A 17,958-nucleotide genomic window follows, 5' to 3' on the forward strand; every position below is an offset into this window, starting at 1 on the left:
AGATAGCTAAGGGATGAATAATGGAGAGCCGGAGAATCCAGTATTTTTTACTAAAACTTTGGTTTTGGTTACCAAGTCAGACTTTATTTCCAAAACCAGAGATGAGGAGCATTCCTGTAAGAGCTTCCAGGAATGGCTGCCCATTCCTGTTCCATCTTTCTTCTTTCTCTATGCTAATCTTCTCTGCTCAGAATGGGGTAACATCACACACAGAAGCAATACTGGATTTCTCACAGGGCAATCTGAGTTGTTGGCTTGTTCAAATTATTTTATTGACTTTCTGTGTAATTATCTCTCTGCGAGTGAATAAGTAGGTAGCTCGGGAGGTGAAGGAGAGAAAGAGAAGGTATGAGATTTGAGGTTAGGTATGTCATGCATTGTCTGGAAAGGCCCGAGAGGATTGCGTGAAGTGTTGGTCCCAGAGAATCTGAGAGAGCTGCCAGATGATGCCATTCTACATGTAAGAAAATGTCTTTGTTCTGAAATGCAGATGTTTCAGAAGCTTTTCCTAACATGAACTTAATTATACCTGGTATTTCAGAGTGTTTGATGGTAACCTTTGGCATTTACATGGACGACGTCAACCATTATCTTCTAGTTCTATTGCAGTGTATTCCAGAAAGGCATATAAGCATGTATCCTCTTCCAGACACTAATAACTTCTTTCCTGGCTATAAATCCAGCTGCGTGATATGGAAATGTAATTGGGCAGGCTGCATAGATGTTTGGAGCTCATGTGGGAATATCTATTTGTAAGAGAACCTGAATATTCATGTTACTGTGCAGACATCAATAAATTCTCATTTTACCTTATTTATTTCTGTTCCCCAGTGAACAACAGTGCTCTTAAGCTCAAAGTTAATAGGCATGTTCTTCAGAGATGTACCCTCTCTTACCTTAATAGAACATCTCCCTAACACATTTGTTTATCCGTTGCCAGGTAGCTCTCCCATCAGGTGACATGAGTGTGTTTCCTTGTCTTAGTGCCCAGGTGACAGTTACCATTGTTTGCCATCAATTAGCTTGGGGTAGCATGTCAAGGATGTACGGGTGGTGTCATTTTAGTCTGACAGCCACACAATCCGGTTGAGAAGGGATTGTTTCATTATCCTCTTATCAGGGCTGCTGGATAATGATACTCTACACTGCAAAAATGGGAGGGAAAAAAAGACAGGCAGAAAGAATAGAATTTTAGGGATTGGCAATATTAAAATTATTCATGCCTCAAGGAGAAGAGAAAGATTAGAGAGATGACTGGGCAAACCCTTGAGAAGCTTCTTTTTCCTAATACAGATGGAATATGGAATGATACCCTTCCTGATGGGGAAAGAGGGGATGGGGGAAGTGTCCAGACATTAGGAGGAAAGAAAAAAGAGAAACTAGCTCCTTCTTCTCATAGGCAGCCAGGCAAGGATTAGCTGCCCCATCTCTCCCATTCTCCAGTTAACCTCAGAATCAAACGCAGCCTTCCAAGTGACCGTGCCAGGACCTTTTCCTTGCTAGAAAGCTCTCTCTGGTTTGTGAATTTAGGTCATGAGAGCATTTTCCACTGAACAGCAGTGCAATTAAATTGTTCCATGGTGAAATGCAAAGAACTGCAGAAGGTATTGGGGCCCGAATTTTCACTATTGAGGACCAAAACTCCAGTCACCCCATGTTGTTCATTTTCTTCAGAATAACTGAAGGGAAATCTTTTTTGAATTCTGAAAATTAACTGTGGCTGGATCTTTATGCTCTTGGAGAAACAAACACAAAGAAGTGCTGAAAATGTAAAAATACTTCAAGATAAACTAAGCTTCAAGAGGGACAATTGTGTTGACATTTTAGTAACAGCCCATTTTCGCTCCTTAACGAAGTGCAGTCATGCATGAAAATGACTTGTTATCTTTTAAACTGAAACACATTATGGATTATAACTCAAAGGTGTGTATTACTCATGTAAAATCAAATACAACATTTTAACCCTATGAGGATTCTTGAGCAGGACCTGAACATGTTGTAGCATCTTGCATTAGCAAAAGTGAACAAAAATTGCTTATTATTAGAGACTACGATGTATATACTCTTCTGCATTTTAAAATGACTCTAGTTCACAGTTTATACTTCAATGCATCTTTAGGTAAGAGGACATAATTTATTGGGGGTTTACTATTTTGGAGCAATATGTGCTTTTGTCTTCCACATCCTATTAATTATAAGAATAATTACAGTAATACAAATAGCAGAAGAATAGCAGCAACAGTTTATTAAGCACTTAACCATGGTCTGGACACAGTCTTAAGAGTTTTCTGTATATTGTATAATCTTCTTCACCCTCCTGTGAGGTATAATCCTTGTATACGATGAAGAAGCTGAGCTTAGGTTAATTGACTTGCCCAAGACACATTGCTAGTAATTGGTAAAGCTCAGATTCAAACCCACGTCCATCTGACTCCCAGTGCATACTCTTTGTTCCTTTAATAACCACCCTGACACCAGCTCTCTTGAGTGTTCAATTTCTGGTGAGGCCAAAGGAACTAAAATTTTCATTGCAGTTCAGCTGTTTCCTGAATCCTTCTAGGTTCAGACTTCTCCTGGATGGGGCATGTGGGGAGGAAAGGCAGAGGCAAGACTGAGCTCATCATTTGCCTGGGGCGCCTAATGCTTTTCTATACCCCTGTGAAAGCAGACTTAATCTGGTTTCATTAATTAACTTACCCGCTTCTATACCCACACGCTGGAAACAGTGCCCAAGAAACAAACGACATGCCTATACCTCTTCCCAGGTACCAGCACCAGGTGTTTCATTTTTCAGAGTCCCAGCATTACTCTGGCACTGATTGTAAATGAATTCACAGTCTATGGATAAGACTGGTTCCCCTTTTCCTGTGACAGCAGGCCCTCTATGAAGTGCAATCCTGTGGCTTTTCAAGTAATCATAAATGACTCCAAAAGCAGATAACTATAACTGCTCGGCGGCAGCAGATCTGCACAGCAAATCTCTTCTTCATGCGTTGTTGACAGAAGCAGTGGCCTTTCAGCCCATGACAGCAACATGATGCTCACTCGTGGGTGGTAACAGGTGCATGTATCTGACTGCTCGTGGGTATTCCCTCGTTGCCTTCCTTCTTTCCCACCAATAGATCTACGTGCTCCTGACAAGCATCTGAAATCTTTATTTTGGAAAAAGCACATTTCCTACCAGCTGTTTGTTTTCCAAACCAAATAATTCAGTTAATTTCTTGCCTGAGTTAATTTTCAGAGCTGGAAGATTTCAGCCATGTTGAGGTCACTTCAGTGCTTTTAGGGTGGGTGGAAACAGAAATGGAAATCTATTTTTTGGACCCTAACTAGCGTTTTGGTGATTGAAAGTACCTGTGTGTGTAGTGTGCGGCAGAGGAAGAGTGCCTAGTGATTCCAAGCAGCTCTACAAATGGAGTGTGCAGGGATTCTGATCCAGATCAGCACTTTGAGGCCTTATCTTGCACCCATCCTGTGTTTGACAGGCAATATAGTATGTTGGTGAGGGGCATGTGGTTGCAGTCCCGTTTCCTGGGTTTGAATTCCAGGTTCACGTCTTACCAGTCACGTGACCTAGGCCAGGTAACCTAATCAGGAACCTAATTAGGCCTCAGATTCCTCATCACTAAACTGGGGAAAGGTTTGCAAAGAACTAAATAAACGTTCACTATTGAATCTGGGGCATGGGGCAAGCAAGAAGATGAAATGCAGCTGAAATATGTTCCAGCACCTACTGCTCAAAGTCAAGTCCCCTGACCAGCAGCCTTAGCATTGCCTGGGACTTTGATAGAAGTTCAGAATCTCAGCACGCCCTGCCTCCAAGACCTAGTGAATCAGAATCAGTATTTTACCCTAGTAATTTGTTTGCAAATTAAAACTTGAGAAGCAGGATTCTAGCTGCCCAGATGATTTAGAACATCCAACTGACTATTTTCATTATACCTCAGCCTAACATGGGAGGTCTTCTTCCCTGCCTCTCAAATGATGAAAACATAGTCACCAAATAACGCCCATGATATAGCCTTCCCTGGCTCGGTTGATGGGCCTGAGACAAACAGTCTTCATTTTGGGAAGGTACGAACTCTTTGCCTCCCTCTGCTCATATGGTGAATATGTGATCGCTGAAGTATCCCCAAGGGTGCCGTATCCATACTTATTAAAAATATAGATTAATTGTTTTCATTTGACACATAGCAAGAGAGCTGCCTATTAACCCAAATTAACCTAAGCCAGTTAAAGGCTCAAGCCTAGAAGGCCCTGGTCCCAATAGATGGTGAGATGGCATCTGGAGACCACATAGATCAACAGATGATGCTTTGTTGAAATTAAAAAGCCTGAGTCACCTCCACCTACCTCCACAAGGAAGCAGGGTAGGGGGACTGCAGTAAGCCAAGCCTCAGAGAGAAAGCAAGCCTCGAGCCGCAGAGAGGCCAGCTCCTGGTCCTCTGCTGAAAGCAGGGCTCACAAATTCATCTCAAGACCAGGCTTTTACTTCCACCATCTCTTAATCACAAAAGCAATAAGAATTTCCAGTATGTTCCTCTGCCGTGCCTAATCAGTTGTTCCAGCTGCCACTCATCAGCACATTCTGGAGGCTCACCCAAGAGCTCTCTTCCAGCCTTAAAAGCAACACTGACCCCTGAGGTGACACTAGACAATGAAGGCTCTCCCCGTGGGTAGCCTGTGTGTGCTGCTGGATTTGATCACAACAGTTTTGTTAACATTGCCCTGGATTCTGGAGGGATACGTTCTCTTGGTTATGCAGTCATTGATAGGCCTCATTGTATGTCCCATTGGTGGAGCTGGGAAAATCATTTTGAGTGTGTATGGAGGGAAATTTTTCCAACGTGAGTAACCTTACACTTGCACTCTAACGTGGAGATTTTCTTTGTGAGATTAAAAATCACTTAGCAAAGCCTGAACATTTATAAGTATGTGTTGTGGTAGGCAGGCCTGTGTGAAGTTCTCAGGTATTTGACTTCAAATGTTGAGACCAGCGCCTCCCTGGTACAGAGTAGGGGCTGGAAAATTGTGCTTAAATGAATGAATGAATATTCTTAGACTGTGGTAAGTCATGACAATCCTGGTTGTATGACCTTGACAGCCAGAAATTCCCAGAAGTCAGTGTAAGTAAGAGAGGTAAATTGCCCTGTGCCACAGTGGCAATTTCTGAGAAATGTGGCTCTTTGGTGGAGGTCAACGGCAACCCTACTGAAGCCATACCTACCTGTCTCCAGAGTCTTGTCCATTTTACATGAAGGGTATGTGAGATGGGGATTGTGTGAATGTTGGAAAGCCATGCTCTGTTGTTACTTCCTCTAAATCTCTGGTCATTATATTGGTCTCAGGCAACATCCACAAACAGCCGTCTTGTCCTGGACTCTGTGTGCCAAGTACTCTGTGTAAACACTGAATTATAAGCTTCAGCTAGGTTATCACACCAGAAGAGAATGTGTCTTATACTTCTCATTCCATTTGTTGGAAAACAGAGGCAAGTCACGGACTTCATTTTGCCGACAGGTGATTTCTTATACCCTGTGTAAGAAACTGTTCCATGTACTTTAAAGTGAACCTGAAAGCCCTCCCTTTCTTACTCTCATGGGGCCCCCAGCCAAAGGGTCTCCCTGCCTGTTCCAGTGCCGTTCACTGGCTGTAGCCAGAGATGGAGGAGCTGTAGGTGTGGGTGTGACTGTTGGTCAATCAACACTTGACCTCAGCACAACTGGAGGCCATGTTCTGAGCCTTCAGCTCTGTACCTGTACACCTCTTAGGGTGGCTTTCTGCCCTCAGGCTTCTCTGATGCCCTAGTGTTAGGCATCTGTGAGAGCCTTTGGCCACTCTGGTACGTGCGCCTACTTGTTAGTGAGAGTGAGGTAACGCCCTCGACCAGTGGGGAACAGGCATTGGTGCATAAATGTTCCTTTCTGTCTCTAGTCGTGGAGCCCACGATGGGCTCCAGTGGCATTTAGATTGTGTTCATCTTTGTTTACTAAACAAACATGAATGATGCTGGTGTCTGGTCTGGTCTGGTCTGTCCCAGGACTTAGCTCAGTGTCTGCCGCATGGTACATACTCTGTTAATATTTGTGGAGTAATCGGCTGCTGAGAGAGGAATGAGGGGAAATCAAGTAACTCTGCACATACCACCAAAGTATTAAAATATGTCCAGAACGGTAGAGGACATTACAGGCCAAAGCACAGTAGCATAAATTGTCGTGACGTATTTGAGGTGTGGTCAGTTGTCTTATTTGGCCAGAGCTTAAGGCACGTTTTTGGGCCACAAATAAGATATTATGTTAAAGCATTGGGTTTGATGCTCTATACTAGTAAGTCTCAGTATTTTGGTATAATTGACATATAGAGGCCTGTTCCCCTCATTAAGCTGCAGCCACCTAGTTAGCAGACACAAACTACTATATAAAACAGATAAACAACAAGGTCTACTGTAGAGCACAGGGAACTGTATTCAGTAGCTTGTAATAATCTATAATGAAAAGAAATGTGTATATATATAACTGAATCACTTTGCTATACACCAGAAACTAACACGATATTGTAAATCAGCTACACCTCAATTGAGAAAGAGAGAGCTTTGGTCTCTCTTCCTGAGACAAAAACAAACATAAAATTAATATGCCCAATTGAAAAACCTGCAACCTACTCAAGGACAGGGACACATACAGTAGAGTGGCTAGCATGTATTAGGCACCAAATAAATATTGAATTTAAAAAATAATGGTTGGAGGATGGACAGATGGGTGGCTGGATGGATGGATGATGGATGGTTGGTCTTGGCTATTAAATAGGATGAAGGAGTGGACCTTAACCAGTGTGTGGCAGGCTGCACACAATACCAAATTTCCCACTCTGTTTCATAGCAGATAGTGCAAAAACATAGCTAATATAGCTAATGTAGACCTTTGGGAAGCACTACACTTTCTGTTAAACCATAGAGGAGAGCACAGAGTGTACACACCAAGTTTCCCGGTTGCCTGTGGGTTGTAAACAGCAAGGCAGCACTTTCCTTGCGATAAACAATGACACGTACATACAAAAATACCTCCGGGGATAATAAGTGATGAGTGCATTCAGCAGCTACGACAAAATAAATAGGGGAGCTCACGTTTCTACATTAAGGCAGAAAAAAAATTAGCTGTGTTTTCACAGTGTCTCTGTGACCTCTTATTATTCCATTAGTTTTTAGAATAGTATATAAAACACCAAGCTTCATGCTGACAAACACCGTGTTGAAACAATTGCCACAGTCAATCCAAACAGCCTTCTCCCGTGGGTAAAATTATTATTTGGAATACAAGCAGAATGTGGTTGCCTGGGCGAGCTGAGCAGAAATGAGGGTAGTGATTCATAAGGTGACTCTAGCGAGTTTGCAAACGTGCAGCTTTTCGGGAGGCTGACACACAACAGAAGTTCTGCATTGCCCCTTTGAGCTGGTAAGCATTTTCTTAGTCTCACCACCTCTTCAAGACTTGGAAGGCTGTGGAGGATGCAGGCTTCTGAGGACAAGAGTTAACCTGACACAGTGCTGACTTACCAGAAATAAACCCTTCAAATGAGATCACACTCCTGTCAGTAGCTTTTTGAGCGGGAAGATGGTAATTCTGCTTCTTTACATGTTCCTTTAAGTACTTGAACTCTTATTCCATTGGATTAAGCTTTTGGGGGCTGGGTCATCTGGGGTATTAATTCTATCCTGGAGAGGTTGGAGGAAAGTGGTACTGATCTAAAAATACAGCTTCTTGAACTTTTAAACCTTCAGATCTCTTTGATTATGTGGCTTTTTTTCCTTAATCCTGAACCTGATCTTTTAAAAATTTTAAAAATCCATTTATCTTTTGATATCAGTAGAGTAAGTTCAAAAAGAGCAAAGATGGGTATAAAGCTCAGAATAGCTGTGTATAGAAAAGGAAGTTAAAGAGAGTCAGCATAATGATGCTGGTATGATTACAGCATAATGAGATGTCTGCTGAGTAGGTCCAGACACCGAGAGAGCCTCTCTGGTAGTGATAGACTCTGAAAGTGACAAGCCCCAGTTTCTTCTGTGACATCGTACCAATTAGCTGATCTAAATGGGCACACATTTAAGTGTGAGGTCACATACGGTTCTCAAAGCCTAGGCTGCCTCCTAAAGTGAGGCTGTAACTCACTCTCTGTGTCATAATGGACAGTGGAGGGGAAGATCCCAGAGCTGCGTTTGAGGCCCCCTTTCCATATTTTGTGGTGTTGGGAGAGGACTCACTTTTGATGAAAACTGAGTACCTCTGTCCATCATACCACTGGGGAAATGCCCAGGGTTGGTTAGACTGTGAAGTTAAAGGAATGTGGGCTCCTGCGTTGGTTAGGGGATTGGCAGAAGCTCTGTTCTCATTACATTGATTTAGCAGTGATGGAGGGAGCTGGGCCTGACCCACAGCACCCTACTGCAGCACTGAGGACAGGAAGAAGGCCTGTGCTGTGCCCTTCTAGGTCAGCAGACAGAATATTCCGTTACCTGACTCTCATCCCTGGTGACCTAAAAGTGCTAATACGCAGACCTTCGCCCAGGTGACAGCATCACAAGACTGACTAATTATACGGTGTCCAGACAGGAAACTTGCCGGGCCAAGCAGCTCTTAGGGACCAACCATGAACGTCAGCCTAGAGCGAGCTGAACGTGAACTCCTCGGGCAGCAGTAAAGGCGTGTTAGCGGGGAAACTGCTCCACCATGAAAACAAAAGCTGTGTCTATCCAGTAAGGGAAGAACTGTTCCCTGAAAACCACCAAGAGAAAAACAAACAGGCCCCTAAAACATGCTTGCTGTCAGCCTCCAGCATGTACGGTCGTGCTCTTCGTGTGGCGTGCAGTCTGATGCTTGTTCTCCCTTGATTGCAGCTTCCATTTTCTCGGGCAATCACTCAAGCCGAAGTGGAACAGCTGCTGGGGCCGTGCCACCCCCACATCCTGTCAGTCACCCTTCTCCGGGACATAACGTACAGGGGAGCCCCCACAACCCCTCCTCCCAGTTACCTCCACTCGCAGCTGTGGACGCAGGAGCTGAGAGGTAAGGCCATCTGTCTCTGTCTTCTAATAGGTGTCGCCGCCAAACCTCCTTCCACTGAGAAGTGCTTTGACAGTTGCCGAATTTTATTAATAATCCATTGGGGGGTTGAATTACCCAAAGGTGACATTTTAAAAGTACATACACAAAGCACGTGGATCAAATGCCTCATTATCTGTTTTATTTTCCACTGAGAAAATGAAGTTACTGGCAGTAGCCAACTGAAGTTGGAGGCTGGGAAAATGCATCAGAATTTTCCTATCTTTCCTCAATTTGTTTCAAGGACCCAGTTTTTAGGTCATGTCCCTACAGGTTGAAATGCTTTCCAGATGTAAGGTGGTGCCTTCAGCACATAGATTAGTAGTGTTATCTGGAGAGTGCAGCACAAAAGGGCACAGGATCTTACATGCACAACCAGGAAGGGGCTGTTCACTGAATACTTTGGGTAGGTACCACCCTCATAGAGAGTTTCTGGGAGAAAGTTTTAAGATCTTGACACTTCTGTCCCTGTCTTTGGACTGTCCAGTCCTGCAGTGATGTGGACAGCATGCCACTCGTCTCTACTAGTCATCTGGCTTGAATTGACCTATGTGGGGATTACTCTCAGACATTCACAGGGAACAAAGTTCTTGCGGGCACCCCTGTGTGATCCTGGAGTCACAGGCACTTGGTGGACAACATAATGGGTTGAATAGGCAAGAATCTTTGATTTCACCAGTAGTCTGTGGTGTCACTGGTGTTAGCCTGATCTATGAGTTGGTTTTTTTTTAATGTGTTTTTAAGTCCAGTAAACTATGTTTTTAAAATATATGCCTGTCCTTTATTTATTAACACATCTGTTCATTGAATAAGTATCTTTTGGGTACCTGTTATGTATCAGACATTGTGCTGAGAATGCAAAGATGATTAAAACCTGGTCCTGCCCTTACAGGATTTAGTGACAAGGACAGACAAGTTGATAAAGTATAGTAATACTGGTTGGATAAATGACATGACAGAGATGCCACAGGAGCCCAAAACGGATGTACCCAACTTTGCCTCAGGGAGGGAGTGAAAAGAAAGACAGAACAATCTAGGCATTGTAGGAAGACTAAGGCTTTCCAGGTGGGTAAATGGGGAACAACACCCAGGGTAACCAGAAGAACATACATAAGACATGAGAGGGGCAAGGGCACACATGGAGGAGGAAAGTGCAGTAGCTCAGGTAGCATCATCAGGTAGACATGGCCGATGAAGTCAGGTAAGAGTGGGTTGGCTCATGGGGGACTGTATATTTTATGCTAAAGATTTTGCCTCTTATCCTATTGGAAGTAGAAAACCAGTATAGGCCCTTTATCAGGAGAGAAACACATCAGATTGTCATCTTAGAGAAGGAACTCCGGTGACAAGTTGGTAGACTGATTAAGACTAGAAGCGGGGATGAGAGGTAGGGGGAAAAAGAAGGAGGCTGTTGTAGGAGTGCTTGTGAGCAATATGAGGACCTGAAGTAAGGGTGGAGAATTTATTCAAGGTCTATTATTTAGGAGGCCAAATTACTAGTTATTAATGTATATGTGGAGTGAAGAGGAGGGACCAAAATTCATTCCTGAGTTATACCCCTAGACATCAAGATGGAAAATTGTGCCATTAACAGAAGAAAAGAGGGTGTTGAGTAGAGGGGAGGGTGGGAAAGTAGGAAATCTGATAATAAATGGATGGTAGGGTTGTGGGTTGTAGGTGGCTGTAAAATATCCCTGTGGATGTGTCTGAGAGGCAGTTAGAAACACAGATCCAAAGATGTTAGACTTATCGCTACAGTTCTGTGTACATGGTTAAATGTAAACAAATTATTAGCCTTTCCCCCCAGAATTCATCAGCAAAGCCATGCAAATGATAATCATCTATTAAGTTCACAGACACTGAGGACAGGCATTCTTGCCAGTTAGATGTATTTAGATAAGTTGAGGGTTTTATTCATTTTAGGATTTTATTTGGTGTCCAGTTGAGTTTTAAATGGTATTATCCATGGGCTTCTCAACATTCCATTTTACTCTGCCGGGCCAAGAATCAAGGTAGTGAAGTTAAGAAATTATCCATAGGGACCTCTTCCTCTGTCTCATCTTCCTATCAGTAGTCATAAGACTCTACAAGAATACAAGAGAAGAGCAATCTATGTGTTTTCTTTTTTGTAGATAGCCTTTAAAAGAATACATGTAGAAAAAGATTTTAGCCATTATCAGAGTCAAAAACACCACCACAAATACCCAATTAAATCCCAATTGCTAATTGTTTGAGTGTGTTCCTTAGATGCTCCTGCTGCTTTCTGGTTTTGTGTTTAACATTTTGTTTTATTATTTTTCTCAGTTTCTTCTTTTGAACATTTGTTACATATAAACAACTCCAAGACTAGCACAGTGAATACCTATAAACCTCACACCCATATTCACCCTTTGTTAGCATTTTGCCGCCTTCTCTCTGTGTCTCTTTCTAACTTGAGTGATCCTTTGTTTTCTTGCCTGTTTGTTGTTTCTGAACCATCTGAGAGATTGCTGTGAATATCAATGAGCTTTAACCCTAATTACTTCAGGAGGGATCTCCTAAGAAGGACATTTCTCCTACATAATCAAAGTGTAGTTATCACATTCAGAAAATTTATGCCAATAAAATGTTATTATCTAACATGCAGTCAATACTCAGATTTCCCCCTTTGTGTGAATAATGTTCCTTATAGCTAGAGTTTCTTTTTCTTTTCTTTCTTTTTATGATCCAGGATCTAATCAGGATCACGGTTCTTTCTCTGTCTTTTTTTTTTTTTCAGTCTTTTTGACTCTAATGGAAATTTCCAGCTTTAAAAAAATTATCTTCTTTATTATTATTATTATTGCTTTTCATGACATTGACAGTTTTTGAAGAACTCGAGACATTTATTTTGCAGAATGTCCCACAGTTTGGACTTGTCTGGATTTTTCCTCCTAAACAGAGTCATTCATTTTTGGCAGGAATGACACCTGGGTGATGCGGTGTTCCTTCACTCTTCTGAGCCTTAGTTTGCACCTCATGGGAAATTAGGATTAGATAAACTAAAGCAGGTAGAGTGCCTATTACATGGCGTGAAGACAGACAACCTTGGCATGGCTGAGAGATTCAGGTTTGGAAGCCAGAGGATGTTGCTAAGTGATTGCAGTAGCTGATAAATAATCCTGAAAGTGAAAATGGAGAGGAAGGGAGAGGTGGTGGTACTTTCTATGACCGGATGAAGTGGATGTTTTCACTTTTGTGGCGTTCCCCTGCTGCTCTGCTCCCCCTACAGGATGTGTGCCCTTTCCCTGCGCCAGCCCAACTGGAAGGGGCAAGCGCAGAAGATGTTATCTCTTCCGATCAGGTTTGGAGAGGAGGATGACTTGAAACAGCTCTGAATTATTCACTGTGTTTGCATTAGTGTCCAGCATAAAAACACTAAGAGGAAATGTGCTTACCTTCCGCTTTGGGTTTATATATCTTTGCCTCTGTTTGCCTGGGAAATCCCCCAGTAAAAACTCCAGCAGTTTTCTTAACGGAAATAGGTTTATCACACTTTGCGATTTTTAGTGGGAAACTGGCATTTTTTCCTGCTTTGTGGGCATTGATTCATCATTTATGTAGCTTTAACTTGTTAATAAAACAGCTGAGTCACTGTCATAAGTCAAGAAAGGTCCACCACATCTACCCAGTTAGCATCAGTTTCTTTGATCCTTACCACTGTAAAATAAAGTTAATGCAAGTTCTCTCAATTTGATGAGGTTCCACTTTTATTTTGAAATATTATCTGAATGACACATCGTTTCAGTGATTTAAGCAGCACCACACCACATCACTTAATGTTGATTTAAAATTATTATGGGAAGTGGTGTTTCACTATGTCATGTTGAACAAGCCAGTGGTACTTGATGACAGTGGCTTCCCATAAGAGGAACCCAGCGTCTTTGAAAATGTTAATTTGTTAGGTTTCATAGTATTTCCGTTATACCAGAGAAAACAAACATTAATGGGAGTCCCTTTTTGAGATGGAGAAATCTTGCAATCCCAAGAATAAGTCAGCTGGATTGTGTCACTCATTTTGTCCAAGAGCTTGTCAGCTGCCTCTCTTCATTCTGAAGAAGCCCACAAACACAGTGAGGCGTGTAGTACAGGTGACAGTTCAGGGGACTTCACCACAGTGGAGCGACACGTAAAGGGCTGGCTTCCTCTGAGCCCTAGCTCTGAGCCAGAGAAGACTGAAACAAGGAAAAGATGTGGTCTCCTTGGGGAGTATACAGTCTAGTTTAGGGATCAACAGCAAAGAATGTTAGGAACAATTGTTTCTGTGGAAGCAATCAGAATATCTTAACCACATAAGGAATGTCAGTTTCTTGACTCTGTATCGAGTGTTGGGAAGCCTTACTAGTTCACATCCATATTAGATGTGATATTGCTAGAATTCTTTATATGTGTAGTCTTTCTATGCCTCCGAGTAACCAGGGCTGGTCTTCATAGATACCATTTTCTAATTCAGTATTGCGAGCATACTGTAGCTTTCCTGGATGCTTCTGGGTTAAAGATAGCAATTGTTTTCTATATAATGTCTCTCTTATTCTGTACATTTCTTCATCTCTAGTCAAACTAGCCTGCTCACTGACTTAATTTCATTGTTTCTGCATCTGAATTCAGGATCTTTTCCTACCTAAAGATACAATAAGGATCTCCTCTCATTGTTTTATTCTTGACTAAATGTTACCAGCCTGGAGCTTGGCTTAGTTCTTGACCCAGAAAGCCTCCTTGCCTCTTGCAGCTTCCCAGTTAAATCCCTGGGTTCTTATTATCTGTTTCCTTTATTTTCCATTTCTCAAATGTCCACTTGCTAACTGTACTATTAGTTCTCCGAGGGAAGGAACCTAGTGTTTCCTGGTACCCTCCAGGGTTCCTGTGCTGTCCTTCACAGTGGTAGATGCCTGGAGGATTTGACAAGGGAAGTGGGCCAGTGAGGGGAGTGCCTGGGAAACAGGAGGTCATTGCCAACTCCCACTGTCCAGGTGGGAGCTTCCTAGAAAGGATTAGCCCCCAATTCATTGGTTTTGAGGGTGGTGGCCCCGATTTTCAAGGCCCTAGCATCTCATATAACCTGCATACTTCAATACAACACATAGTTGCTCTAAAACACCTTTTCATGCCCACATACACACATTGCTAGGAGTCCTTGCCATCACCCATTGCTGCGGTTCCCTTGGCTTTCCTGTGGTCTTCAGTACTAGAAGCTTGATATTAACTGTTCTCTCTTATTTGCATCTGTGGTATCTGAACAGCTCAAAACTAAGCCTGCTGTTTTGCTGTCCTTTCCTCTCCAGGACTTTCTAAGCAAACAGGGACACTGATATCTTCACCTACTCAGCTTTTCCGTACACACACACACACACACATTACACATAATCTCTCCTTTATCTTTTTAATCTTGTATTATACAATCCTAAGCATTGTATAAAATGTTAAAGTTTATCAAAATCTGTCCTTGCATTGGGGTTCATTCATTTAATGAGTTATTCACTCAGCTGGTATTTGGACATGGGGCAGTGTACTGAACACTGAGGATATAATGGTCAACAAGACTGACAGGAGGCCTGCCATCTCAAAGCATCCAGTCCTCTGAGAATAACCAGGTCAATAGGTGATCATAATTGATGATGTTATGAAGGGGTGCTATAGGAGGCTGGGGAGGCACACAGAAAGGGCATCTAACCCAAAATTAGGGAGGGGGGAATAGAAGAAGAAATGTCTCTCTGAAATCTGGAGGTCTGTAGGACCCAGCTAGGCAATACTGTATGTACGAAAGCTAAGAGGAAAGAGAGCAGGGATGAAGCTTTAGCAATAAATACAGGAGGAGCCTCAGGAATTGCATCAAGGAGTTTGGGCTTTATCTTGAGGACAGGGATTTGTATGTTTGGCCAAGAAAGGTACCCTAGTGACTCTGACATACATTCCAAGGGCTCCATACCCTATTATCCACCCAGAAAGAGTTCAGAACTATTCTGTGCCCAACATAAGGAGAAATCATGAAGAATGTACAAATGCTTTATCTGGTCCTCAAGCAGACAGAGACTGTCCTTTGAACATCCTAGACTGATAAGGCAACACAAGGAGTTTGCTGTTATTTTCCTTTTTTAACACAATTTGAAGACAGTTTTTTCCCCCTAGAAATTCCAAGCTTCTATTTTATATAGTCATGACCTATAAAGAGGATTTTGAAGAGTCAGTGTCAAAAAAAAAAATTACCTGCAAGTTAGAGACAAAGTGACAAACATCTGACAGTTAGAGCTGTAATATCAATAACTTGGCCTCGCTTGTCTTACTATATCAGAGGCGGCTTGGGTATTATCAAGAGGTGTCCACATTGCTGTGTGTCATAATTTAGTTGCAGTGTACCCAGTGAGCCCTGCTCTGTGAGGCTCCTTGATGTGTATTACAGACACTTTCCCACATATATAGAAAGATAACCTAACTTATAAGAAAACAAATAAGTATTGGCCAAAAAACAAACCTCATCAACCTTTACCATTGAACTAACTGAGAAAAGCCATAGTCAAAAAATAAATATAAGCCCAGATACCCATTTTTGCCAGCCTGTGTGTTGGTATCTACATTGTCCTCTGTTAGATTCTATAGATGAGATGCTCACCTAATACCATGTGATCAGAAGCATCATTCTTTCTTTTTGGGCTTCAACATTTTCTATTCAGAAAACAGTTATCCACTTTTATTATCCCATTAAAGGGGTCAGTTTCTTTCTAGAGGATTGACTCCCACAGATATTCAAAATTAAAAGAGGTGGGGTCCAAAATGTATCCCCTCCACACACATCTACTTGAGGATTGCTGAATGCAGTGAACTTTGTTCCTGATGTTGATGCTGTGAGCATGAAGAGGCAGAACTTCCAACATCCTAGCTTTGAAAATGGAGATTCGAGCACTGGGTCTCAGACAGGAAAAGCTTTGGGTCCTTTTCCTATTTAGTTTTTTTTTAAATCTGTGGAAAGTTCCTGGTAGTTCTTGATGTTTATTCCAGGACAGAAGAGTCCACCAGTCTTTAAACTTCTTAAATATTGATTCATGACCATAACCATGCTGTATCCTCGCTGGAAAATATTAATTGATTGATTGGCCTTTGGAATGACCTTTCTTCTCACAGAGATAACTCTCTCTACTAATAGCTTCTTATAAATATGCCACCCTGATTTACTCCTCAGAGTCACACATACAGAGAAATTGGGGATATTTGTTACTTTCTTCTTACCTAATGATTGTGAATTGCTCCTTTGGAAGAAAAAGAAAACAACAACAACAAAAAAGCATTGCTGAACTATCTTCCCTAGTCTTCTCTGATTAGCTGCAATTTAGATATCTGTGTGGTCTGCAAAAGTTTTATGAGCATTATTTTCAGAGCCCAGTATATTTCTTGATAATGGAGGGAAATAATGAGCTAAGTCTACATGGCTATCTTCAATTTACATTAAAAGTCTCAAATGCCTAGGAGTCAACTTTCACTCCTCCCTTTGCCCAAACCCTCTCACTATTAACCTGCAAGTCCCCTTAGCACTATCTTCAAACACATTTTAAGCCTCATCAGCCTTAATCCTCCAAACCTGTTCACTACTATCCTCTCCCTTCTCACGTATAGCCGCCACCAACTGGTTTTCCAGCATCCAATCTTGCCTACCTGCAACCTTCTACTCTCACCCTTCCAGCACACATGTGGCCTGTGCTTCACACCACAACAGCAGTGGCCCTTTGGAATGTAAATGGAATCACTGAGGATTTCCTGGTCACATCTGTGTTCCCACCATACTAGGAATCAAGTCCAAACTCTTTTTGTAGTCTACATGGCCCTCTGTGGTCTGGCCTTAGTCAGATTCATTTACCACTGCTCCTCCTGCTGTATCTGCTCCAGCCGCAGTGGCTTTCTTACTGCTCCTGGAAAACCCCAACTCTGCTTGCCTCAGGGCCTTTGTGTTTGCTGTTCCTGAAACCTGAAAGGCACCTTCACCAGAACTTTACATGACTTGTACCTTCATTTCTGGTGTCTGTGAAAATGTTACGTCCTCAGAAAGGCCTTTTTTGACCACTCTGTCTAAAACACCCCCTCTCCAACCTCACTCTATTCCTTAATTTTTCTTTATAGATTTAACACTCCCTGAAGTTACACTTTTTGTTCACTGATTTGCTTACATTCTACTAGCATGGAAGCTCCCCAAGAGCAGAGACTGTGTCAGGCTTACAAGTAACTTTTTCACCACCCTCGCCCTCTCAGTGCTTGGCTGGAGGTAGGGAAGGGGCACCTGAGAAATTGTGTGGAAAGAATGAATGTTTGTGAATGGAAGTGAGGACTATGACTGTGATTCCTTTACCATCTCTGTGAAAGAGCAATAATCCTGAGCAGGTGATTGTTGCTCTTCCACCTCCCCGTTCTCCTCTGTGTCACTTCATGGCAGAGCAAGAGACATTGGTGTGAGCATGCGTGTCACTCTACCAAACAACTGGCTTGACTTGTTCAAAGATTTTCCCATATATTTTTAATTTTGAAACGCACTGTTTCTTCGTTTTATACTATTACAAGCACACATCACAAACAATCTATTAGAATGTCTGTAAAAGAAACTATAATTTTTAAGTGCCAGTGAAGTTGTTCACCTCTGAATGCCAAATCAGCCATCTTTATTTTGTTCTCACATTCCAAACAAATCCACCTCATGTGAAGTCCGAGATGATGTTTTTTTAGTCCCCTTGGATTTTCAGTCAGGAAAGTGAGTCATGACAGTAACAAGGCTTTTAAGGTAAAATCGAATTTTCTTTTCTTGTAACCTCTACTTTAGTGCATTAGCATGAAGCAACATGGAGTTCCAGCTAACATGTAGTATTCA

The 17,958-nt window shown here is 42.2% G+C and overlaps 1 protein-coding gene across 3 annotated transcripts in view; it reads left to right on the forward strand.

Annotated features, from left to right (window-relative positions):
* GLIS3 (GLIS family zinc finger 3) overlaps positions 1-17,958 on the forward strand; it is a 526,902-nt gene that overhangs the window by 473,314 nt on the left and 35,630 nt on the right. For all 3 annotated transcript variants that reach the window (XR_012071988.1, XM_072959522.1, XM_072959523.1), the window contains exon 9: positions 8,891-9,059. Coding sequence is in view for 2 of the 3 variants with exons in the window: in XM_072959522.1 (XP_072815623.1) it covers positions 8,891-9,059 (169 nt within the window). In the remaining variant the exon portion in view is untranslated. The remainder of the gene's footprint in view (positions 1-8,890; positions 9,060-17,958) is intronic.

Source organism: Vicugna pacos, chromosome 4, assembly GCF_048564905.1.
Source record: "Vicugna pacos chromosome 4, VicPac4, whole genome shotgun sequence".
Lineage (NCBI taxonomy): Eukaryota > Metazoa > Chordata > Mammalia > Artiodactyla > Camelidae > Vicugna > Vicugna pacos.